The sequence below is a fragment of the Panthera pardus genome, unplaced genomic scaffold (assembly GCF_024362965.1).
Source record: "Panthera pardus isolate Hobbes unplaced genomic scaffold, ASM2436296v1 HiC_scaffold_3, whole genome shotgun sequence".
Lineage (NCBI taxonomy): Eukaryota > Metazoa > Chordata > Mammalia > Carnivora > Felidae > Panthera > Panthera pardus.
The window spans coordinates 7,937,156-7,961,139 of record NW_026526876.1 but is presented as its reverse complement, the minus strand read 5'-3'; the positions used below and the strand labels follow the sequence as shown (position 1 = coordinate 7,961,139).

General features: G+C 51.5%; 1 protein-coding gene across 1 annotated transcript; it reads right to left on the bottom strand.

The window, feature by feature from the left end:
* Window positions 1-1,194: 1,194 nt before the first annotated feature.
* On the bottom strand, window positions 1,195-23,240 carry LOC109245863 (myosin-3). Its single transcript, XM_053892892.1, has 40 exons — window positions 23,158-23,240; window positions 22,344-22,554; window positions 21,133-21,276; window positions 20,538-20,694; window positions 20,072-20,099; window positions 19,383-19,491; window positions 18,171-18,263; window positions 17,336-17,399; window positions 17,159-17,257; window positions 16,249-16,352; window positions 16,024-16,162; window positions 15,263-15,381; window positions 15,030-15,179; window positions 14,120-14,290; window positions 13,711-14,017; window positions 13,525-13,595; window positions 12,850-12,937; window positions 12,648-12,765; window positions 12,125-12,248; window positions 11,899-12,035; window positions 11,547-11,802; window positions 11,105-11,347; window positions 10,837-11,013; window positions 10,582-10,727; window positions 10,411-10,501; window positions 9,594-9,983; window positions 9,365-9,491; window positions 7,878-7,996; window positions 7,523-7,719; window positions 6,719-6,902; window positions 5,878-6,043; window positions 5,481-5,605; window positions 4,206-4,514; window positions 3,882-4,085; window positions 3,674-3,799; window positions 2,612-2,782; window positions 2,420-2,524; window positions 2,156-2,251; window positions 1,908-2,045; window positions 1,195-1,349 (listed from the first exon to the last, which is right to left on the bottom strand). Exons 2-40 carry the CDS (start codon window positions 22,545-22,547, stop codon window positions 1,323-1,325), a joined length of 5,823 nt encoding a protein of 1,940 aa, XP_053748867.1. The 5' UTR covers window positions 22,548-22,554; window positions 23,158-23,240; the 3' UTR covers window positions 1,195-1,322.
* Window positions 23,241-23,984: the final 744 nt, after the last annotated feature.

The window sequence follows — 23,984 nt, the reverse complement described above, 5'->3', positions numbered from 1 at the left end:
ACTTTGTAGTCTCAGTGTTCCCAGAAAGTATTGAAAGCAAGTCAAAGAGACACGGTCTTTGAGACAAAATTCTCTGAAACCACTGACACGTGAAGTCTGACATTGATATTGGCCTTCTTTCTAGTGACGGATCGAGGAGGTGCTAAACTCCATGCTGGGTGCTGAAGGGAACTCCCCGCTGGGCCTTTGATGCCCGCAGAGTCTCTCCTCTTCTAGAATTGGACAGAGGAGGGAACTTGGCAACTCTTTCTGATAAGTTTCATTATGACAAGAAACAGATGATTCCGGGTTGGAAGGAGCTATTGCCAGCAGCAGCTCAGCCAGAGAGTTATAGTGACTTCCTGCCATTTTCCTCTCTCTTAAGGCAAAGGCAGGTTCACCCTGGGTAAAGGGTAAGATTTTCCGTTGTGAGGCTTTGAAATAGTGCAGACAGAGCCAGGGACTCAGTGGTAGATTCAGACTGAGCTCTTGGACAGGCCCAACACCAGCTCCTTCATTTGTGTGTCCCCGATAGTTGGCACAGTGCTTTGCTAGACTCCGGGGGGCCTTCCTGGTAGGCTGTAGACAGGGGACTCTGCCCCTTGCCCTGTAACCCTATTCAACAGGAGACAGGATTTTCCCCGACCTGAACCTTTGTGTCTCCCTCATGTCATATTGAGGGGCAACTCTTTTAACAAACTCCCCCATTTTGCTCCCCCTGCCAAAGCAGTGGTTAATCTAGGAGTATCTTTTCCTTATGATCCAATCTCATATTTAAAAGCAGTCTTGGGGCACCTGGGTGGCTCAGTTGGTTAAGCGGCCGACTTCTGCTCAGGTCACGATGTCGCGATTTGTGGGTTCGAGCCCCACGTGGGGCTCTGTGCTGACAGCTGGGAGCCTGGAGCCTGCTTCCGATTCTGGGGTCTCCCCGCCCCCTCTGCCTCTCCCCTGCTTGTACTCTCTCTCTCTTTCTCTCTCTCCCTCAAAAATAAACATTAAAAAAAATTTTTTAATAGATAGATAAATAAATAAATAAATAAATAAATAAATAAATAAATAATTTTAAAAAAGCAATCTTCCTCTGTTCCCAAATATACACACCAGAGGAGTTTGTCAAGCCATCTGCCTACGGAGATTTCAACATTAGGCATAGAAATCCCCAAGCAATGAACCATTTCCACACAGGGAAGAGAAAACAAACACAATGCTACAGCCTTAAGTTGAAAAGGAAGCAAAGTTTAATGCATGAGAAGAAGCAGCCACATGGGAATTAACTATAATGGCCAGGAACCATGAAAATACACATTTTGCGTATTTTCTGCCCTGTTCCAGAAGAGAGCTGCTCACTCTTCACTCTCATGGACCACCATCTGGAAAGAGAGTGGGCACTTTGAGTTGCATCAGACGGCAGAGACACATTTCCTCCTGACCCCTCTCCCCACAAGCACCAGGGAGTTGCTTGCTTGGGTTTTTCAGGAGGACACAGGATATTTTTTGGACCTCAGGAGAATACACGACTGCATCCATGGAGGCAGTCACCCCATAGCCTGAGAAACTGGCCCCCAGGGAACAAGCCCCATCCTCAGGGACCTGGTACCCCTGGTTATTTGCCTACAGGTGCAGTGAATGAAGACCAGCGCCAGCAGAGGGCGTCTGAAAGATCTCAGCAGGAAAACACTCCTTCCTTTTCAGGATGGTGTTTTAGTGCAAACTTGTGTTCCAGTGAGACTCTTCTTAGCTAAATGACTTCAAGCAGACCCCTTGCTTTCCTGTGCCTGAGACTGACCAGTTCTAAAGTAAAGGCTCCTCCAAGGTTGCTTCCTGCTCCAAAGTGTCTGCATCACTGTGGGTTCTTCCCAGGTGCCCCGGAGCCACAACCCTCGCCTACACCTGCCGCTCTCCGTCTAGTGCCCATGGGGACCACTCACCCTGCTGGAGGTGAAGTCGCGGGTCTTGGCGCGAAGCTTGTTGACTTGAGATTCTGCAATATCGGCACGTTCCTCCGCCTCCTCGAGCTCGTGCTGAGCTTTGCGGAATTTGGTGAGATGCGCATTGGCTTGTTCATCCTAAAACCAAAGAGCCCAGGCAGGGAAGGTGAGCGCGCGCCTGTCTCAGAGCTCCCTGCGAGGGACAGGCCAGGCTGCTGTTGGAAAATCACAGTGTGTGTCTGACTTACAGCCTCCTCGGCCTGCCTCTTGTAGGATTTGACTTTCACTTGAAGTTTATCCACCAGATCCTGCAACCTCAGCACGTTCTTCCTGTCCTCTTCACTCTAGAAGCAAGGACACAGCGTGCGGCCAGAGGAGGGGGCAGAGTTGCACGAGGTCTGGCCACTTTCTCTGGGGCACTGGGTTGCTTCCTGTATTCTGGAGCGGGAACCCAGGGCGGTGTTTGAGCTTTGCAGAGAAAACGCTTTGCGGAAATGCTTTCTTTCACTTACCTGGTAGGTTAACTCTTTGACCCGCCGCTCATATTTCCTCAGGCCCTTGACGGACTCTGTGTTCTTCTTCTGCTCCCCTTCGAGCTCAAACTCCAGCTCCCGGATCTGCAGAAATGGGTGGGAAGTTAGTCTGGGGCTGGAGAACGAGCGGTTGAGGCCAGAGGCTCAACCAGGGCTTCCTCCCACAGGTACCCGCGTCTCCAGTTTCTGGATCTGCTTCTTCCCGCCCTTCAGGGCCAGCTGCTCAGCCTCGTCCAGACGGTGCTGAAGGTCCTTCACCGTCTGCTCCAGGTTCTTCTTCATCCGCTCCAGGTGGGCGCTGGTGTCCTGCTCCTTCTTCAGCTCCTCGGCCATCATGGCCGCCTGCAATTGCATCACACCACAAACCCACCAAGATGCATACAGAGGTCAGGTGCCCTGGAGCTACCAGAACCTGGGTACCCAAGGACCAGAGTCGTGCTAGAGAAAAAGGACGAGGGACAAGGCGGTCCCTGAGTCCGCTCTTCCACAGTGGAGCATGAGAAGAGCTACACCAAGTACAGAAAGTAACCCGACTAACACAACCTCCGGGGACTGGATGGAAAATGGGCTCTTCCCTTTCTGACACTGGCCTCCCTGGGACCTTCCTCACCACCCCAGGAAATTCTTTGCTTCATTATCACCAGCGTGTGTCTTCAAAGGAATCTGAGACCTGCAGAAGACCGGGTCGGTACCCACAGTGCAGGTTTGGGGATAGTGAGCCGAAGGGAAGGTGGGTAGGGAATGGAGGCGTGGGCGAGCAGAAGGGCTGCGGTGGTCCCCACAAGCATCAGGTGGCACTATGAGAGCTGTGTCTGGTGGGGACAAGCCTGCTCAGGCCCAGGCGGCTTCAGGCCAGGCCAGGTGACATTCGGTGAGATAGTGACATCTCAGAGTTTCATTTTCATGTCTGCAACAAGTGAGATGTTGAAGGAGAGAACAGCATACCTGTCTGTGGACCTTAGAAATAGACTGTAATCCTTTCCAGTCTTTTTTTTTTTTTTTTTTCCTCTGCCCCATTATTTATCACATTGGCCTTTTAAATGTGCGGAGGGGATGTGCTGAGTCGGATGGAGGGGAGGCAGATTGCAATTTGGGAGCAGAATGCACCCCACGTGTTCCCCCCGGAGAGGCCCCCAGCTGTCTGGTGGGAACTATCTCAGGCTTGGGAGAAGGAGGGGCTTTAATGAAACGCAGATTTGGCCGCCACACAGGGACAGCACGGGAGAGCCTTACGTCTGTGATGGCCTTCTTGGCCTTCTCTTCCGCATTCCTGGCGTCCCTGCTGGCATCTTCAACCTCGCTCTGGAGCTGCGTGAGGTCTGTCTCCAGCTTCTTCTTGGTGTGGATGAGGCTGGTGTTCTAGGGCGGGGAGGAGGGCCGTGTCACCCGGCGCGGGTCAGGCCCGGGTCTCTCCCCCTCCACCGGCCCGCCCGCCCCTCACCTGGGTGTGAAGCAGCTGCACCCTCTCGTTGGCGTCCAGGAGCTCCTGCTCAGCCAGCTTCCGAGCCCTCTCCGTCTGCTCCAGGGTCGCCCGCAGCTCCTCGACCTCAGCCTGCAGCAGGTTGGCCCTGCGCTCCACCATGGCCAGCTGCTCCTTCAGGTCCTCCTGGCCCCGGAGCGCGTCGTCCAGGTGCAGCTGGGTGTCCTAGGCGGAGAGTAAAGGAAAGGTCTAGTTGGCGTCGAGGCATGAGGGCCACGCGTCTAGTCGACGTCTTTGAGCGCTTGCGGACGGGAGAGTCTTTCCCGCCAACGAGCCGTCCCAAACCTTCAGCTGCCCCTGGACGCTGCGGAGGTGCTTGAGGGTCTCCGCAGCCTGGCGGTTGGCGTGGCTCAGCTGGACCTCGATTTCATTCAGGTCCCCCTCCATCTTCTTCTTGATCCTGATGGCCTCGTTCCTGCTGCGCACTTCGGCGTCCAGGGCGCTCTGCATGGTCTCCACCGTCCTCTGGTAGTTTCTCTTCAGCTGCTCAATCTCTTCGTCTTTCTCGGCGATCTTTCTGTCGATTTCTGATTTCACCTGTGTCAGTTCAAGCTGGATTCGGAGGATTTTGGCCTCTTCATGCTCAAGGGCGGCCTTGGGAGAAGAACAGGAACAGTGCCCGTGAAGGAACAGAGCCTGCTACATCACCCTTTGTGGGGGCATTTCATAACCGTAACTCAACAGCATTCAAAACTATCTTTTAAAAAATTCCCTTTTTAAAGAGCTGGTGAATGGATGAAAAAGATGTGGTTTCTATATACAATGTAATACTACTTGGCAATGAGAAAGAATGAAACCTTGCCGTCTGCAACGACGTGGATGGAACTGGAGGGTATTATGCTGAGTGAAATAAGTCAGACAAGGACAGATATCGAATGTTTTCATGCATATGTGGATCTTGAGAAACTTAACAGAAGTCCATGGGGGAAGGGAGGGGGAAAATAGTTACAGACAGAGAGGGAGGGAGGCAGACCCTAAGAGACTCTTAAATACAGAGAACAAACTGGGTGTTGATGGGAGGGTGGGGGAGAGGGGAAAGTGGGTGATGGGCATTGAGGAGGGCACTCATTGAGATGAACACTGGGTGTTGTATGTAAGTGATGAACCACAGGAATCTACCCTCAAAACCAAAAGCACATGGTATGTTAGCCAATTTGACCATAAATTATATTAAAAATAAATTTAAAAATAAATTAAAAATTTCCTTTTTAACTTCAGTGCAGAAATCATATCTGTTTCACTGCCGTTTGTTTTTTATTATCTGATCAAACAGTAATAGCATTTAAATCAGCCTATCCCTTAGGAGCATAAAGCGCCTTATGGATGCTTTAAATTCATCTAAGATTCTGCAAGATCTCACTTTTAGACCTATCTTAATGTAATGATTTTTCCCCAATAAATCCAAGATAGTCCACAGGGGTTGTTTCATGCCGGCAGACAGGAAAGGAGCCGGCATCAGGAAGGTGGCTTGGCAGAGATGGCAAGGGTGACACAGGGCGAGGCCAGCGGGCATCCCTGGTGGGAGCTGTCCCCACGGCTGCCTGCCCGGTGTCTGCTCACCTCCGCTTCCTCAAGAGCCAGCTGGATGTCTGCCTTTTCCAGTTCGATCTGCTTCCTTGATTTCTCCAGTTCGTGGATGGTCTTCCCATTTTCAGCGATTTGCTCCGTGAGATCTGCTATCTCCTCTGCAAAGAAATCAGTTTGGGTTTGCACGTGAGCGCCTCCCCACAAGCACCTGCGGGAGGCCCTGTAACCAGCCCGTCCTGGTTCTAAGGTGGCTGTTTCCCAGAGACAAGACAGCGGACAGACAGACAAGAGCTCCTCAGTCACCCCAGCGGGTGACGAGCACTTTTTGGACATGCTCAGAAGGACGCGCGAGCAGGGATTTGCGTCCCAAAGCCATGCCCGCCCCGGTGACAGCACCAAGGCAGACGGCAGGCTGTCTAGAGCTGCTTACGCTCCAAATTCTTGTTCTCTCGCCTCACGGTTTCCAGTTGATCCAAGGCTTCCTCATAGGCATTTTTCAGTTTGAAGAGCTCGGTGCTCAAGGACCGGGACTCCTTCAGAGATGCCTCCAGCTCTGTCTGGCTCTCCTCGCACTTGGTTTTCCATTCGGCTAGCACCTGGAACGCAGGCATGGAAGGGGTCCCCTTCCTCAGCTCTTCTCCAAGCCCCGAACTAAACAGAAGCGTGCAGGTAGCTAAGCCTAAAAGTGCGGCTTCACTCAATACCATCTCTTGCCTTAGTTCCTTGTTCCTGATTATCTGACTGATGGAGATTTCCTCCCACAAATATACCCGAGATCAGTAACATATCAGCAACGGTTGCCATGTCTAAAAAGCCCATGGATCCTTTGAGAAGGAATTCTCTGCCCTTTTCTTAATATGAGAATGGCCCTGAACTTCTAAAGACTTCCTTAAAACTTCGGTTCAAGTCAACCTTCGTGTCCTACTAAAAGAGAGGCTTCCAGAGAGCCTCCCGAAGGGACCCGAGTTAGATTCCCTCGTGTCAGCCCCCCCAGACACACCAGCAGTGTGGGGAGCGGAGACGTATGGAACGGAACAACACTGTAGCAACTGGTTTGTCTCCCCCGACAATGCTCGAGAGGGGCCTCCACCCCCAACCCATGCCCGTTTCATTTTACACGGGGGGAAAAGCCAGCCCGGTGAAGTTCAGGACTTGCCCAAGGTCGCGCTGCCGGTCGGGCCGATCAGGACTGGGACCCAGCCTCCTCCTCCCAGGACTGCAAGGGAGTCCCCAGCACCAAGCGTGCAGCTTGCATGGCGCTGACCCCACACCTTGTCAAAGTTCCTCTGCTTCTTGTCCAGAGCGGCGGCCATGGAGTTGGCCCTTTCAACGTCGACCATCAGGTCCTCGACCTCTCCCTGCAGCCTCTGCTTGGTCTTCTCCAAGGAGGCGCACTTAGCATTCACTGCCTCAACCTGTTCCTCAGAGTCTTGAAGGCGCTGAGCAAGTTTTTTCCTTAAAGAATACGAAAGAGAAGCAGATGCTATTTAAATCTCAATCCTCCTGAACAGCACTATTCATCAAGTCGGAAGCACTCATCTGTGTGACTGAAACAGCCGCCTGTTTTCATAAGCCCAGGAGAATTTCCTGTCTGCTAAAGCACAGTGATCAGTAACCTGCCTTGTGTCTACCAAGATCAAGGTTGTTTGTCTTCATGAAATGTGCTGCTGCCAGGTCCCTCCAATGGCACACGCAGTGCCACGTTAAAAGATGTTAAGAGAGGTGAGGGAAGGGGCGCCTGGGTAGCTCAGTCGGTTGAGCGTCTGACTTCGGCTCAGCTCATGATCTCGCGGGCTGGGAGTTCGAGCCCCGCGACGGGCTCCGTGCTGACAGCTCGGAGCCTGGAGCCTGCTTCGGATTCTGTGTCTCCCTCCCTCTCTCTCTCTGCCCCTCCCCTGCTTGCATTCTGTTTCTCTCTCTCTCAAAAATAAATAAACATACAAAAGAAAAAAGAGGTGAGGGAACACCTAGTAATGCAACAAAACCATTCCCAAGTACATAGTTCAAAAGTCAGTGCCCTCTGTCAGTATCATTTGAGAGTTCTCATTCCTCTAAAGGCAAATGGAGTTGCGTACTTGGCCTCCTCCAGCTCCTCTGTGCGCTGGATGGCGTCCGTCTCGTATTTGGTCCTCCACTGGGCCACCTCGCTGTTGGCCTTGGACAGCGCCCTCTGCAGCTCGGCCTTGCCCTCCTGCTCCTCCTCGTACTGTTCCCGTAGCAGGTCACAGTCGTGGCGGGAGGACTGCAGGGCGTGGGCCAGCGCGTTCTTGGCCTGCAAGAGTCAAGGAAGAGGAGAGCCCCCGGTGGATTAGCATTTTGGTGTCTTGCACCGTGACCCTGCTACCGTCGCCTCCTGAGTCAAGTTGCTGTGTTTTCCCACAGGTGGTAATGGAAGAGGAGATCAAGGAAGCACTCCCTTGGATTTCCTACCTTACTTTCTTCCTCTAACTGCCTCTTGAGCTCCTCTATTTGCTGGGTAAATGCTTGCTTGCTCCTGGAAAGTTGGGACACTATGCTTTCCTTTTCTTCCAGTTGACGACTCAGCTCACCTGTGTCCAGAAGGAGATATTTTCATTGTATTCACTTTTTCATTCATTCGTTCATTCATTCATTCATTCATTCATCAAGTTCCTGCTATGTGTAAGGCACTGTGCTAAGATCTGGGGAGAGACTAAATGAGCAGGTGTGGTCCTTTCTTGGGGGAGAAGAGAGGTGTCCATGAAAAGGAAACCAAAGACACAACTGATAAGATATTGTTATAAACTCCTAGAAGCTTGGAGTGACTTTTGCCAATAAAACCCATTGAGAACGATTGTAAATTTAAACATTACCACCTAGGGGCACCTGTGTGGCTCAGTCAGTTAAGCATCCAACTTCGGCTCCGGTCATGATCTCACAGTTTGTGGGTTCAAGCCCCACATCGGGCTCTGTGCTGACAGCAGAGTCTGGAGCCTGCTTAGAATTCTGTGTCTCCCTCTCTCTCTGCCCGCCCCCCCCCCCTCCGCCCCAACTTGCACTCTCTCCCTCTCTCTCTCCCAAAGATAAATAAAACATTAAAAAAAAACAACCATTACCACCTAAAAATGCCCATCAGACCTTCCAGTGGCTGGTGTTTCCAGCTGTTTATTGGTTTGCCATGAAAGAGAACTAATGCTTTCTTAGGACTTTACAGCTAGTGATTTGAGGTTAGACTCTTGGGTAAAGGTGGTAGGTTGAGGTTTCTATGCTTCTGCGGAGGGAAGAGGGGAGAGTTGGGGGGGTGGGTGGAGAGGCCTTATGACTCCAGAGGTGAATTCCCAAGAAATTCCCAAGGTTATTATAGAAAGTGGCAACTAAGCCTCTCTTCTTCCCTGTGTTGGTCGTGGCTGCTAGCAAAGGGTTGACTGATTCACTGGGATGATGGGCTGGAGGAGCAGGGCTGGGGGCAGGGCACGTTTCCTAGGTGAAAGCCCCAGATAATGTTTCCCTGTATTTCCACTACTACCCAGCAGGAGCCTATCCAACCCGGCCGTGTTTCTTGATCTATTGTCTGAAACACTTGACTCCATACCACATATCTGAATTCGTGCGTGGCAAGATATGGAAGAGCCAAGAGCCTTATTTCTAGTCCTGTTTCTGACATTTAGATCCTTCTTGATGCAAGGTATTATTGGTGTTGAAAGAGCTTGAGCCAGGTGATGTTCTGGATCCCTTCTCATTCTGGTCTGCTTCTCTTCACCCCTGTTTTTACTGAACTCTGAATGGTGCCCCCCCTTCATGATATTTTGAATGATCCCTTTTTTGTTATTCTAATGGATTTTCTCTGATAATATGCTTTCCTAGAGGTTCTCCCCACACAGTGCTGCCCTTTCCTGTCGACCAGTCGCCCCCCACCATAGGCGACCAGAAGGCGTGGCCCCTCCCATCCCATCGCTCACCAGCCTCCGTCTGCAGACGGGACTTCTGTGTGGCCAGCTCGCTCATGCTCCTTTGAATTTCCTCGTTCTTGCCCCTGGCCTCGCTTAACTGATCCTCCAGAGTTCGGCATATTTTATCTAGATTGGCCTAAAGGATTGAGAAGGGGGAGAGAACCAAGTCCGTATTCAGACCGCAAAGACCCAGAGGCGGCTCTCCGCAAAAGCACTGGGCCCCGTCCTGCCAGAGCACCTTCGATTTAGACACGCTCTCCACATTGCTGGCCAGGTCGTCGATCTCCATCTTCAACTCGCTCTTCTCCTTCTCCAGCTTCTGCTTGACCCTCTGTAGGTTGTCTATCTGCTCCCCCAGCTCGGCCATGCTGTCCGCGTGCTTCTTCCTCAGGGTGGCTGCCGTGGCTTCGTGCTGCAGGGTGGCCTCCTCCAGGTCCCTGCGCATCTTCTGGAACTCGGCCTCCCGCTTCTTGTTCAGCTCGATCTGGGTGGAGGTGACGCCTCCCGCCTCCTCCAGCCTCTCGCTCAGCTCCTCCAGTTCCCGGGCGTAGTCGCTGCGCTGCTTCTCTGTCTTTGCACGGGTTGCCCGCTCTGCCTCAATCTCTTCTTCCAGTTCCTCAATCCGAGCCTGTGGAGGGCAGCCATTCACCCATGGGCAGTCGGTCCCTAGAGTGACTCACCCTGCATGTCAAGCATGGGCTAGTTTCCATTCTCATTAGATAAACCAAAGTTTAAGCTTCTCCTATAGGAGGAAACGTTGCTCATTTCCTTTAATACAAGTTTTTCCTGCCCCAGCGTGGTCATTACCTCTGCAGTGACCAACCCAGGATATTGTCCCTTCAACTACATGTTGACCCCAAACACCTTTGTTATGTATTTTATTTTAAACTATGGAAAAATTGCTCATCGCTGCTGGGTCAGCCTAGCAGAAAGGCAACCAATGAGGCGGGCATTCCCGTGGTCCTGCCCACCTGCTCGCAATGGCTTACAGCAGGCGGCACCCAGCCTACGGTGGGCGACCTTCATGTGAAAGAAAAGTCCAGGATTCCTCCTACCTGTAGCTCTTTGATCTTCTTCTGAAACTGGAGGCCCAGAGTCTGCTCATCTTCCATTTTGCTCTGCAGCTGACTGTATTCGAAATCCTTCCTGTGGAGGGAAATGTAGAATGCGTGAAGACAGAACAGCCAGAGGCTTGGAAGACTGAAAGCAGTGGTTTTAGGACCTACTTCTTGAGCCTTTCATCCAGCTGCTGCTTATCACTCTCCAGATCTAATATGGACTCTTGGGCAAGCTTCAAGTCTCCCTCCAGCTTCCTTTTGTTCCTTTCCAGATCTACACGGAGCTTCTTTTCTTGTTCTAGGGAGCTTTCCAGCTGAAAAGGACACCATATCCTTTTGAAAACAAATGCTCTGCACCAGAGGATTTGGGGGGTTCTTCCAACCCTGAAGTTCTGGGACTCCCAATTAGTACTATTTCCTTACATCATCAACTTGCTGCTCCAATTTGCTCTTGATTTTGCTCAGAGAGTTGACTTTGTCCTCTTCGGCTTGGAGGTCATCCAGGGTCTGCTGGTGGGCCTCTTGGAGGGCCTTCTTCTCCCTGGTCAGCTTTGCAATGGTTTCATCCAACCCAGCAAGTTCTTCAGTAAGGTTTTTAACCTAAGAAGAGGCCACAAGCAATTAGAAGAAGAAATGAAGTCTGGTTCGCAAGGACTACACGAAGCTGGAAAGACCCACGGAGAGAGAGTACCTTGTTCTCTGTGGCATGTTTCTCCTTTTCAACCTTGGCCAGGGTCAGCTCAAGGTCATCGATGTCTTTCTTGAGCTCTGAACACTCGTCCTCCAGTTTCCTCTTCTTGGCCGTCAGCTCGGCGTTGATCTCCTCCTCATCCTCAGCTCTCTCAGTCACCTCCTTGATCTTGGCCTCCAGCTGGAATTTGGCTTTGATCAGCTGGTCACACCTTTCCTCTGCATCCAACAAGTTTTCACTTTCCTTAAAAAAAAAAAAAAAAAAAAAAAAAGAATCATGACTTCCTTTGATGAGATAAGGTTTGTGACATTTCCAGCACCTTGGTATACATGAAGTCCTTTATGAAGCACCCCAACTAAAAATCAAAAATCCCACCCCAAGTCCAGTTTTTCTAAATAATCAAATCTACAAGAAAAGTTAAAAAAAAATTCTAGACACGCACAGCTTGCACTTGGAGCTGTAGGTCATTCTTCTCTTGTACTAGAGTCACCAATTTTTCCTCCAGTTCCTTCCTCTTCGCCTCTGACTTGGCGAGTTCGTCTTTGGTTTTCTGAAACTCCTCCTTCATGGTGGCCATCTCCTTCTCGGTCTCTGCGCTCTTGAGGAGGGGCTTGATCTTGAAGAAGAGTTTCATCCAGGGCCAGTGCTTGACGTTCATGAAGGCGCGGACGTTGTACTGGATACAGAAGATGGACTCCCTGAAAAGAAAACATCGATTATTTCCAGGAGAGAGCCCCCCCGCCCACCGCTGCCTTCCCCAAAGGGCTCATGCTTGAACAGAGACCCTCCTCGACCTTCTCTGCACCATCTTCTGGAATTCCACACGCATGAGAAACCCCCTGCACACCGCTTGTGTCCGGGTGATCAGTTTGGCCAGGCGGTCATCCCGCATTTCTTCCAGCGTTCCCAGCAAGCCAGCCTTGAAGAACACCTTCCGGGGGAGAAGGATGATATGAGTCTGTGTGCTGGAGAAGTCTAAAAGGGACTATGGGCCAGCATCTGTCAGAACCAAGGCATTACCTTGGTATGCCCAAATTTGTACTGAGTGTGGTCAATATCGATGGACGCCAGCAGCTTCTCACAAGCCTTCTTGCTGTCGATGAATTGTCCCTCAGGGATTGCGCTGGCATTCAGCACTCGGTATCTGCCATTGTAGATACAGGGACAATCATAGACCATCAGCAAAGATGTAAACATTGGAGACCAACTAGTTTGGGCCTCTCTCCTAATAGGCAAGAAGGCCAAGGTCCAGAGAGGGAAAGAAACTCGCACACAGTCACACTGCTGGGTGATGGCCTTTAATACAAGCCTCCTGATTCTCAGGGAAGGTCTTTTTCTGCCATATTTGATATCAGACAAGCTCTTGAGAAAACATGGAAGAAAGAAGTGCATACATACTTGGCCAGGAGGTACGTCAATCATTTTACCTGAAACTCTGTACCTGCTCTGTTGAAACGGGCCTTTTCATACCAGTATTTCTCCCTCTCAAATCCCAGCATCTACACACCTCAGCAAGAAGCGTATATGACATTTTATCACACACCTTTGCTTAAAATCTCCATACAGAATCCTATTTGGGAATCCCTTCCTGCAAATGCGGATGCCCTCCAGGACACCATTACACCGCAGCTGGTGCAGGACAAGGCTGTGTTCCATGGCCCCTGAGAAGAGAGGTGAGAAACATCAGCTTCACGCAGGATCTCCTGGAAACTGGGCACCATGTACAGCACCAGCAGGTGTCTTACCTGGAGTTTTGGTTTCATTGGGAATTATACAGCGCACAAAGTGAGGATGAGTCGTTCTTAAATTTGACATCAACTTGTTGAGGTTTTCCTAAAAGAAAAAGACTACATTTGACAGGCTGCTGTAGGCTTTTACAGAGACAGAGATATATCGTAATGAAAAATGAGGCATCTATTTTGAACTTACCATGAATTGTAAAGGACGAAATCTTTTAACTCTTTCTTTGAATACCCCAATGGCTAGAGGTGCAGGCAAGTAACCGATAACAATAGCCTTTTGCTTCACAGTCAGCTGGAGACTAACCATGTACAAAATGCTCTCTGAAATCAATTCCAGAAATGCGTCTGGCTCCACAGGGAGCTTGGGATGCTATTGCCTGTGTCCTTTTGGCAACTTGGAAGGTTTGTGCTGAGGACTCACCCCCTAGGCCATCTAGCCCAACTCCTTGCTGTACAAAGTGATAATGAAATTCTGGACCCACATTTGTTACACCTCATTTACATATTTGTATATTTATATAATTATTATATTATTATAGGTTCATATTTTATCAAACTGCCACTCAGCTCCCCGAGTAACAGCAATCAGATTGAGACCACATTACTATTCTTGAATAAACCAAGGTTGTCTCCATCGCTTAAACCAACTGCAAGCAAATAAACTTGTATTTTTCTTACCCTGAAGAGGGCAGACACGGTTTGGAAAGAAGAACCCTTCTTCTTGGCAACTTTCTTCTTTCCACTGTCAGCTGAAAGACATAAAAGATGGCGCACACTCTTATCAGATCTACAGGGATCTTTTGGGCCTGTGAACTGAGGCACAGGAGACAGCACGGACACAAGGCGCTCTGTGGAGTCTCTTACCATCTGCCGTAGCAAAGGTGGCGTAGAGGTGTGCCAGGAGCCTGTTGGAGGACTTCTGGTATAAGCCGACCACTGTCTCGTTCAGCGGGTCCTTGTTCTTCTCCAGCCAGCCCGAGACACTGTAGTCCACAGTGCCTGCATAGTGGATCAGCGAGAAGTGCGCCTCAGCCCTGCCCTTGACCACCTTGGGCTTCTGGAAGTTGCTGGACTTGCCCAGGTGCTGGTCGTACAGCTTGTTCTTGAAAGAGGTGTCTGTGGCCTTGGGGAACATGCACTCCTCCTCCAGGATGGAGAAGATGCCCATAGGCTGGATTAAAGCAAAGCAAAATGCGTGTGAGGTACATGTGAGCTGCAGCAGTGAGCCGCAGAGTAGACAAGACGAGGTTACTGAGTGGACAGATCAGGACACCTTCTCGATGAGCTCGATGCAGGCAGCCAGGTCCATCCCGAAGTCGATGAACGTCCACTCAATGCCCTCCTTCTTGTACTCCTCCTGCTCCAGCACGAACATGTGGTGGTTGAAGAACTGTTGCAGCTTCTCGTTGGTGAAGTTGATGCACAGCTGCTCCAGGCTGTTGTACTGATGCCAAAATACAGAGTTCACATGCAGAGTTAGACGTCGAAAACCAAAGACCCATCAGCCTCCCTCTTCATTGCCTCAGGCTCTGCTAACTCATTCACTCCCCCCCCCACCCCCGACACGGGCATGTTCTTCAGGGTCTAGCCCAGATCACATCTCCTCCTTGGAGACTTCTCTTAACTTCCAGCTAGAAGGTGTTTCTCTGTCCCCCGAGTCCCCATGGTCGGGATCTCTCCTGTGCACCAAGCACGGTCTGCTTATTTTGTAGTTACTCTTAGGTGCACAGTACATACCTTCTGTTTTCCTCTACAAACTACAAGCTCATCTTTCATTCGCCAGCATGCCTTGTGTCTCTTGTAGACACAAAATATATGCTCTCACGGATGGCTATATGAGAACCTAGAACAGCAGGGTATTTATGTGAAAATCCCGTGACTGGCTTATCAACTTCTCTATGTGGCTGGCTCTTCCTATGCCAATAATTGCATTTGAGTTCTTTCTTTTATCCACTTCACAATGTCTTTTATAAAATTCCACTTACCACGCATCTCCTCCTCTCTTGAAATTATACAGCCCCCCACCCCACAAAGTACTTCTCTTCTACCTGATCCACCCTACGGTGCCCTACAGGGTGTGCTGCTCTGACAGGTTGCTCACCTCAACCTGTTCCCTCTAGGATCATCATGACCAGTCCCTCCACACACAGCCACGTGAAGACATGAGCACTGGGAACACAAACCTCAAAGATCTCAAAGCCCGCAATGTCCAAAACACCAATGAAGTGTTGTCTTGGCAGCTTTGTGTCCAGTTGTTGGTTGATGCGAGTGACCATCCACAAGAACAGCTTTTCATAAACTGATTTGGAAAGGGCATTCACAGCATGGTGGACCTGTTAGAGGAAAGGTCACTGGGGTTGGAAGGTGATGGCCGTCGGGTGCCTGTGTCTCTCCCAGCCTCTAAGCAGCCACTTACCTGATCCACGGTTTGACCTTTGGTAACATACTCATTCCCAACTTTCACTCTGGGGAAGCACAAAGCCTTCAGGAGGTCCGAAGAGTTCAGGCCCATCAGATAGGCTGTTTTGTCGGCCACTGCCAGGAAAAGAAAGACAGAGGGACACCCGTCAGGCTTGGCAAAGTAGAGGAACCACTCTGAAAATCATCCAGATGTTTCAAAGCTTGGTGAAGGTTGTCTTGTTTTATGTTCCATATCTTTATATTTTTAAAAAACGTTTATTTATTTTTGAGAGACAGAGCATGAGTGGGGGAGGGGCAGAGAGAGAAAGACACGCACACAGAATCCGAGCAGGCTCCAGGCTCTGAGCTGTCAGCACAGAGCCCGATATGGGGCTCAAACCCACATACTATGAGATCATGACCTGAGCCAAAGTCGGATGCTCAAACAACTGAGCCACCCAGGCGCCCATGTTCCATATCTTTAAACTGCTGGTATGTGGCCAACGGAAGCCAAGTCACTCAGAGGATATGATAGCTTTTATGAAAAGGTAGGACTGGGTTCCGGAAAGCCCCGGTCATGTCTCATTGCCTCGGAAACAAGCCCATTCCAGTGATTCAGCAAATGGGGATGGTAACACTAGGCATCAGAGCCCCAGAGAGGTCCACCTCTCCAGGTGGAAGAAGGATTAATTGCTTTCAAACGAGGCACCAAATGATCTCCACGGACCCCCCCCCCCCCCCAGCTCGGGCTTATGTCCTGTTGTGGTGATTTTGTACCTTCGGTGCCGTCAGGCTCTGCCTGCTCTTCCCGCTGCTTTTGCTTGAACTTCATGTTCCCATAGTGCATCACAGCACCCGTCAGCTTGTAGAGTCCAGACTTCTCTTCTGGGGTGAAGCCCAGGATGTCAATGGCGCTCTGGCATTCAAAGAACAGCATGTTAGTCCGCGGACCCTCGTGATGGAGGAGGGGCACCCCGCACGTATTGCCTCTGTTTTACTTACGTCGGTAGCCAACAGCTCCTCTGCGTCATCAATGCTGGCCACCAGGATTTCACCCTGGCTGATGAACGGGTAGTCATAAGGGTTGGTTGTAATAAGGAGCAGCTCTGAAATGACAGATTCAAAATCAAGAGGTCCCCCAGGTGCAAAGAAAACATCCACCCAGTGGATTTGATCTCCTGGATTCTGGGCTGAGGTTCTCACTGCTGGAGCCCAAATTGAGCTTAGAGTTAAAAATCTCTTCAACAGCTTCCCACTACTCAGGCTGTGGCTGACCATTTAAAGTCCAGGGAAGACTTTGCAGCCTGCCCAGGCAATGTAGATTAGGAGCCCGAGAGAGCATTAGAGTTCTCTTGCCTTGCACATGAATGGTGCATATCAGTGTAGGTTGGGAAAATGTAATACAGAAAACTGGCTTAGTGGGGGTCAGGAGAGGAGCCCCCATGGAGGGGAAGCACAGGTGGTTTTCCAAACCCCTTGAAAGGCTGCAGCGTGTTTCCAGGCTTGGGACCAGAAGGCGGGCCAAGTACAGCCAATGAGCAAAGACCCTGCTCACCTAAGCCTCTGTTGGGTATGGAACAAGGGGCCAGGTGAAAATCCTGTCCTGGTGCCTCGAGGTATTTGGGGAGAGGTTGGGTCCTACGTCAGGACACTAGAGGGCGCGGAAGGACAATTAAATGCCTAGTTGTTGAGAAGGTGTTTTTGGAACCAGTGCTAAATCCAGTCATGGTTTCATCTTGTTCCTGTCCACTGGATTCTGGTTTTTTGTTTTTTGTTTTTTTCCAAATTGACACATCACTGTCAAAATAGCCTCATCTATTCCTAAAACAAACTTCTTCCGTTGGCTACCTAGTCCCCTATATACAGGTGCAACTTTCCTTGGTCCGGTGACGCCAGAGCCCGGACGCCTCACCTATGAGCTCAGGCTTCTTGTTTGAAAGAATCTGATAGAAGATGTGGTAGCTTCTCTCAGCCTTCAGCTGGAAGGTCACTCTTGATTTTTCCAGCAGATCTATGAACACAAACATGGCACTGTTTTCCAAACCGGCCCCACCACCCCGAGCCGCCATCCTGTCCGTAATCTACTTACAAGTTTCAATATCTGCAGAGGCCAGCTTCCCGGTGGTTCCAAAATGGATTCGGATGAACTTGCCCTATGGGAGGTGGGGCGAGGAAGAGACACCAATGTCTAAGCGGTTGCAAATGTTCCCGCTAGTCTCTTGGGCAGTGTGAACAGGAGCTTTATTTCCCTACCTAAAATTAAGTATGTCTCCTTCTCCCTTCTCTGTCCATTTTGAGGGCCCCCTTTCTTCCATGCCCTTTGCTCCACATTTCCTCCAAACGGCCCCCACCCCATCCAGTCATAAGGTAACAGAGTGATTTTTTTTTCAAGATGTAAATCAAACCATATCACTTCCCTGCTTACAGAATCCCTCAGTAGCTTCCTGAATAAAATCCAACCCCCTTCTTGTGGCCTCCACATGACCAGACCTCTGTCTTCCTCTTCCCCCACCTCTTGGGACCTACCTCCTGCCCACCTTGCTGCCACCATGAGAACTCTCTCGGGTCCCTTGACTACATAAGGTCTCCCCCCGCCCCAGAGTGTGCTTGCTTTTCCCTTTGTCCTTCCTCATCCTGCAGATCTTGGGGTTCATGGGCCAGTACCCCCCCCCAGATCCCTTTTCTACCATTCCTGTCTTAAGGAGATCCTGCCCCCAGTCACTCCATCACACACCCCATTTGTGGAGCTTTTCATGAAGGCATCATTATCTAAAATGGTCTGGTTGCTGTGTTCCATTCCATCGTTGCCTGTCTCCCCCCCCCCCCCCCCCCCCACACACAGCCTGTTGCCTCCGAGAGGACAGGAAGATTGCCTGTCCTGAGGGCCCCAGAGAAAACCCCAGCTGAACTGAACTCAGACTCACAAAGCGAGATGAGTTGTCGTTCCTCACGGTTTTGGCATTCCCAAAAGCCTCCAGCAACGGGTTGGCGCTGATGATTTGGTCTTCCAGCGTCCCCTAATGCAAGGAATCGCGGGGAGGAAGAAGCCGCGAGGGACGGGGGAACCACTCCCTGGCCCTGTCACTCCCACCCACCCTTGCTGTCCAGGGCAGAGCCCACCCCTCCTTGACTTTTCCAGTTCAAGTACCGACAAATCCTCAACATGGCCCACTTCACACCCTCTTGCTGTTTTGTAATACAGTGAAACCTTGGGTTGCGAGTAACTTGTTTTGTGAGTGTTCCGAAAGACAAGCAAACACTTCTAATAAATTTTAACTTGATAAATGAGCAGTGTCTTGCAATACAAGTAGTACATGATGCTCAATGTCACATGATCCCAACTGAGCCAATGGTTCTCGAAACTCACTTTGATAACATGAGTGCTTTGGATTACAAGCCTGTTTCTCCAACGAACTCTGCTCGCAAACCAAGGTTTTACCGTCCTTGGGTACACTTGGGTGTCTTGATGTAAAATTCCCATAATGCTTCATTCAGTCCCTCGGTTCTTCAGTTAGTTGGGTCATCTGCATTCATGTGGTACTATTGTCATCTGTTTGTTTGGAAAAGCACGTGTGGCTACAGTTTTCCTAAACTGGTACATGTGATTCTGCCATAAAAAGAAAAAGCTCTCCGGGCACCTGGGTGGCTCAGTCAGTTAAACCTACTTTGGCTCAGGTCATGATCTCTCGGTCTGTGAGTTCGCGGTCTGTGAATTCGAGCCCCGTGTCGGGCTCTGTGCTGACAGCTCAGAGCCTGGAGCCTGCTTTGGATTCTGTGTCTCCCTCTCTCTCTGTCCTCCCCCACTTGTGCTCTCTCTCTCTCTCAAAAAGAAATAAACATTTAAAAGATCAATAAAGAAAAAAAGAAAAAAAGAAAAAGCTCTCTGGGCTGCTCCCCAAATGACCTTCCTTAGTTAAGCCTTACATCCCTGTTTCGTAGGAAATCACAGGATCTGGTCGTGTAAGCTTGACCCCATACTGGGTTGTCTGCAGTCATGGGCTCTCTGAGGACTTCAAGTCTGAGCCTGCCCTCCTTGCCTTGAAGAGAGGGGAGTGTGGCCTCCTCACACCCCTCGCTGTGAGGCTGAGACTATGGTCACAAGCAGAAGCAGGGCAAACCCCTCCCCTTCCCTATACCTTCATCTTGGAGTCCTTCTTCTTGGCCAGGTCTCCAGTAGCCGCAATTGTTGCAAAGTACTGGATGACCCTTTTGGTGTTCACAGTCTTCCCTGCCCCGGATTCTCCGCTATTTGTTGTGACCCAAAGAGAGAGAGAGAAAGAAACACGTCCTGTAGGTATAAACTGCCTCCCCAAGATGTCACACAGAGGCCTGGACGTACCCCTGAGCCACAGCGGACACACACCTACTAGACCAATGTGAGAAACTACTCAGAAAGGCAGAGGCCCCAGGGAAGCCTCATCACTTCTGAGCTGCCCCAGCGGCGGGCGATCCCAGTTTCCTGAGACCTTGCACATACCCTCTTGCCCATCACCATCTCCATCTTTTTATCACAGACTCTGCTTTAGGTACTTTCTATTTAAAAAAAATTTGTTTAGGCTTCTTTACTTATTTTGAGAGAGACAGAATGTGCAGGGAAGGGACATAGGGAGAGGGAGAGAGAGAATCCCAAGCAGGCTCTGCACTGTCAGTGCAGAGCCCGATGCAGGGCTCGAACCCATGAACCGTGAGATCATGACCTGAGCTGAAATCAAGAGTCAGACACTTAACCGACTGAGCCATCCAGGAGCCCCCTTTCTAATCCACAGAGCAAACAGCACCTTTGCCTCCTGCATTGGAGACAAAGAGCCACAGCTATGACACTTACGTGATCAGAATGGACTGGTTTTCACGGTCTGCAGGAGGAGAAAATAAAATAGAGTTGATGGCGGCAGAAAGAACTTCCCCATTTTGTCAGGCGGTCCAGGTTCACTACGCCGGTCCTCTTGCCTGTAGCATTCTGTGTGGTCCCAGGGGTGGCTCCAAGAGCCTCCTCTTTGACAGTAAGACTCAGAGGGTAAGGCTCTGCTTCAAACCAGCCAGTGACTTCTCATCTAACCAGGCCGGACCACATGACATTGGCAATCTTTATTTTCACCCCGTAAACATGTCGGTTTCACAGGCTTTACGCAATGCTTGCATTCAACCCAAACTCTCTAGCAGGGCCCCTGCAAGGCCCTAAAAGATCTGGACCCTTTCAGCCTAAGTCCCTCTACCCTCCTCTCTTCGTGCTGGAGGGTACAGGCTGGCCCTCCATTCCAGCGCCACCCCCATCCCCCCCTCTGGAGACGCACCTGTCAGCATGAACTGATAGGCGTTGTCGGAGATGGAGAAGATGTGGGGCGGGGCCTCCTGGCGCTTCTTGCCTCGGTAGCCCTCCACCACCTCGGGGTTGTACACCGGCAGCCACTTGTAGGGGTTGACGGTGACGCAGAAGAGGCCCGAGTAGGTCTGTGGGAGTGTAAAAACGGGGTGTATGTGTGTGTGTGCATGAGTGTGCGTGAAAGCCTTTGCTTTTATTATTATCTCACTTTCCTTATGCTAAACTTGTACAGGAGAGATTGATTTCTCTTCAGCAATGGGGCAGATGACTGAGAGAGGGGAGCCGCTGGCCCTCCGGCAAATGACCCTGCCCAGACCTGGAGCTCAGCCTGGCTTTCCTGCCCCTGCCTTCCCTCCCTGCTTCCAGCCTCTCTTCCCAGTCCCCTCTTCCTCTGTCACCTGCTGTCTGTCTCTAGCCCCTTCCCTCATCCTCTCCTCCCATTTCCCCTCTTTTGTTGGACAGCTGAGTCGAACACTAGGCTTTCTGATGCTGTTACCCACACAAATGTCCCCACCTGCCCCCACCCCCCAGCACCATCAGACGCCCCAGGAAGTGTGGGCACTCACATAGATCATCCAGGAGGTGTACCGGTCCTTGAGGTTGTACAGCACGGCTGGCTCGTTCAGGTGCGTCAGCATGGCCATGTCCTCGATCCGGTCGAACTTGGGGGGGTTCATTGCATACACGTCCTCGGGTTTGACCACCAGGGTCTGCGTGGGAAGAGGTACAAGGACTACCTGGGGTCCGCTGTGTGTGTTTCCCCCTGCAGGTATCTGTCTGGATCCCACAAAGAGCCTGGATCCCAAGGGGCAAGCCCTGGGGAAAAGGCCCCTCTGACAGCGGGAGAAGATGGGGCAGTGACAGCACGTGATTGTTTCTGTCACTCAGGGATTGTGCCTTTTGCTCTCTGCAATGGTCCCATCTCTGGGCAAGGCTGGCGGGCGGGCAACCTGCCTTCTCCTGGCCTCAAGCAGGGATCTACTTAAACCACCCCATGCAACTAGCCCTCCTTGGGACGGGTCCAGACCATCTTGGTTATGTCTGGCTTTCCCCTTCCCTGCTGCCTCGCAGACCCGCTCTCAGCTTCGCCACCTGCCACATCCCAAGAGCCACCCTCCCGGAGCCCCGGTGCATGGTGGCATCGAAGGGCAATTCTCACTGCCTGTTTTCTTCACCCCGACCCACTGACACTATTTCCTCTTCTCTTTCAGATTTTCTTGTTCTTCTTTTAATTTTCTTTTAAACTTTTCTCGGAACATTTCCAGATTCTTCTGGTCTCGATTCCAGAGAGTAGTGAAGTCCAGAATTTCTCCAAGCACCCCCACAATGTTCTGGGCCAGAATGTAATAGGCCACATAGAGGGAGGCTGCCTTTTCACATGGCGCCTGTGTGGTCCACTAGGACCCCCTACCCGTTTCCCATACTTCATACTTTCCATGCTTCCTCAGATGGCTACTACTAGAAGGAAATAGGGAAACCCAGGCTACCAAGCAAGAGTGTTTTACTAAAGGAGATCTTCTCACAGTTGGACTCCCAACCCCACACCCCTGCATTGCCCCTAGAGTGCTGTGAACATCAGCAAAGGCTCCTGAACGCGAATTGCTTTAACCAGCCACAACCGGGATCTTCGCCCACCCTGCAGCCTGAGGCCATCGTTACTAGGGTTTCTCCGAGGACACCAGGGAAGCCGTGTGGGCGCGGGCAGGGGCACAGATGCTGGGACCCCAGGGATGGACAGAGGGCCCAGCGGCCTGCAGGGGGCGTGCGCAAGGCTTACCCGGTTGTCTTCGGTTTCCACCGTGACCTTCCCATCCTGAGTACTCTTAATTCTCCCCTTGGCATATTCCTCCTTTGAGTCGACCACAAAGCAGTAGGTTTTGGCATCAAAGGGCTGGTTCTGAGCCTCGATCCTCTCCTTTTCCGACTTCCGGAGGAAAGGAGCGGCGATGCCGAACACTTCCATCTCAGTGTCACTACTCATGGTGTCACTGGAAGGCGGACCAGCAGGTGAGCCCTGGAGGGGACCCCACCCCGTTCCAGGCCCGAGTCCCTGCGGCTCTACCTGAGCCGCCCTTCACTCCCCGGGGCTCCACCCACGGAACCCCAGGGCTGCGAAAATCAAATGTGCACATATTTGCCTGGTGGGTTCTCTGCACAAAATGCACAGAGCACAGGAAATCCAGGCTCCTGACTAGTTGAGGCTTGGATGGGAAGGGGCCCCAGGGCCGAGTGCAGCTCTCTGCACCTCACTTTCCTCTTCTGCGAAGCCCCGGTGGTGCCGAGGGAAACTTGACAAATAAACGCCATTCTTCAAAGGCAGGGTGCTAAGTGGCAGATCGCTAAGGAATTTGGGGGCATTTGGATTCAAGGTGCTCTCTCCTCACACAAGGAAGCCTCTGCTTCCTTCGGTTGCTAAGACTACAAGTGGCGTCAGATGCCAGCATCCGTCTGGAAGTTTCCTCTCCAGCCTAAATTGTGCTTGTCTGAGCCCTCTTGGCTCTGAGCCCTCAAGGCCACTGGGAGGCAGGAGAAACTGGTAACCTTGAATTACCTGGAGCCTTCCAACCTCAGAGGGACTGGACCTTTCTTACCTGGAGAGTCACACCCACAGGAAGGCAGCAGGAAGCAGCAGCCGTGGAAAACCTGACCTGCAATAAATACGCAAAAGGCAAAGTCAGGGCACGTGGGAGCATCCGGTTCAGCTTTGAAACGGCTCTCTGTGGGATAACTAAGTAAGACTAACAGACAAATGACTTAGGAAGGGCCTTGGCCCAGAGGCAGCTGGAGGAGCAGGTGGGACGTGACCCACAAGCAAGCCATTAAGGCAGTAAAAACCCAGGCTGCCCCCAAATCTGGCTGCTATCAGCAGGGCCTGCCATTCAGAACTGGGCAGGAAGGTCGTAATCCCTGTTAGGAAGCTTCTGGTTCCCGCAGGGGCAGGTCTCCTAGACTTCGATGAGCAGAGAAGATTCCCTGACATTGGCTCCCGGCCGCACAGCCGGCGTGGGCTTGAGGGGACAGGGCACCGGACAGACACACAGCCCAGGTGGGCCAGGTGAGGGCAGGGAAGGCGCTGCGTCCCGCCGGCCATCTGCACGGATCAGAGACGCCAGGGGAGTACAGCGAGCCATGACGGACAGGCCACGGTCCACGGCGTGTGCAGCGGGTTCCTGCCCAAGAGGGCGCTCGACGACGAGGTCAAGGGGAGAGAGCGGAGGTGGAAGGAGGGCCTGAAGGCCCCCTGCTTCGGTGGCTTGCTGGAGGCAGAGGCGGATGGCCACTTGGCCCAGAGAGATCCAGCTCCACATCTAACTGATTTCTTACCAAAGCCAGGCAGGGCCCGCACCAGCGCCCAGCCACTCGGAGTCGGTGTCCCCCGGGGACGCAGAGTTGAAAAGGGCCCCCAAGAGGGGCGCTG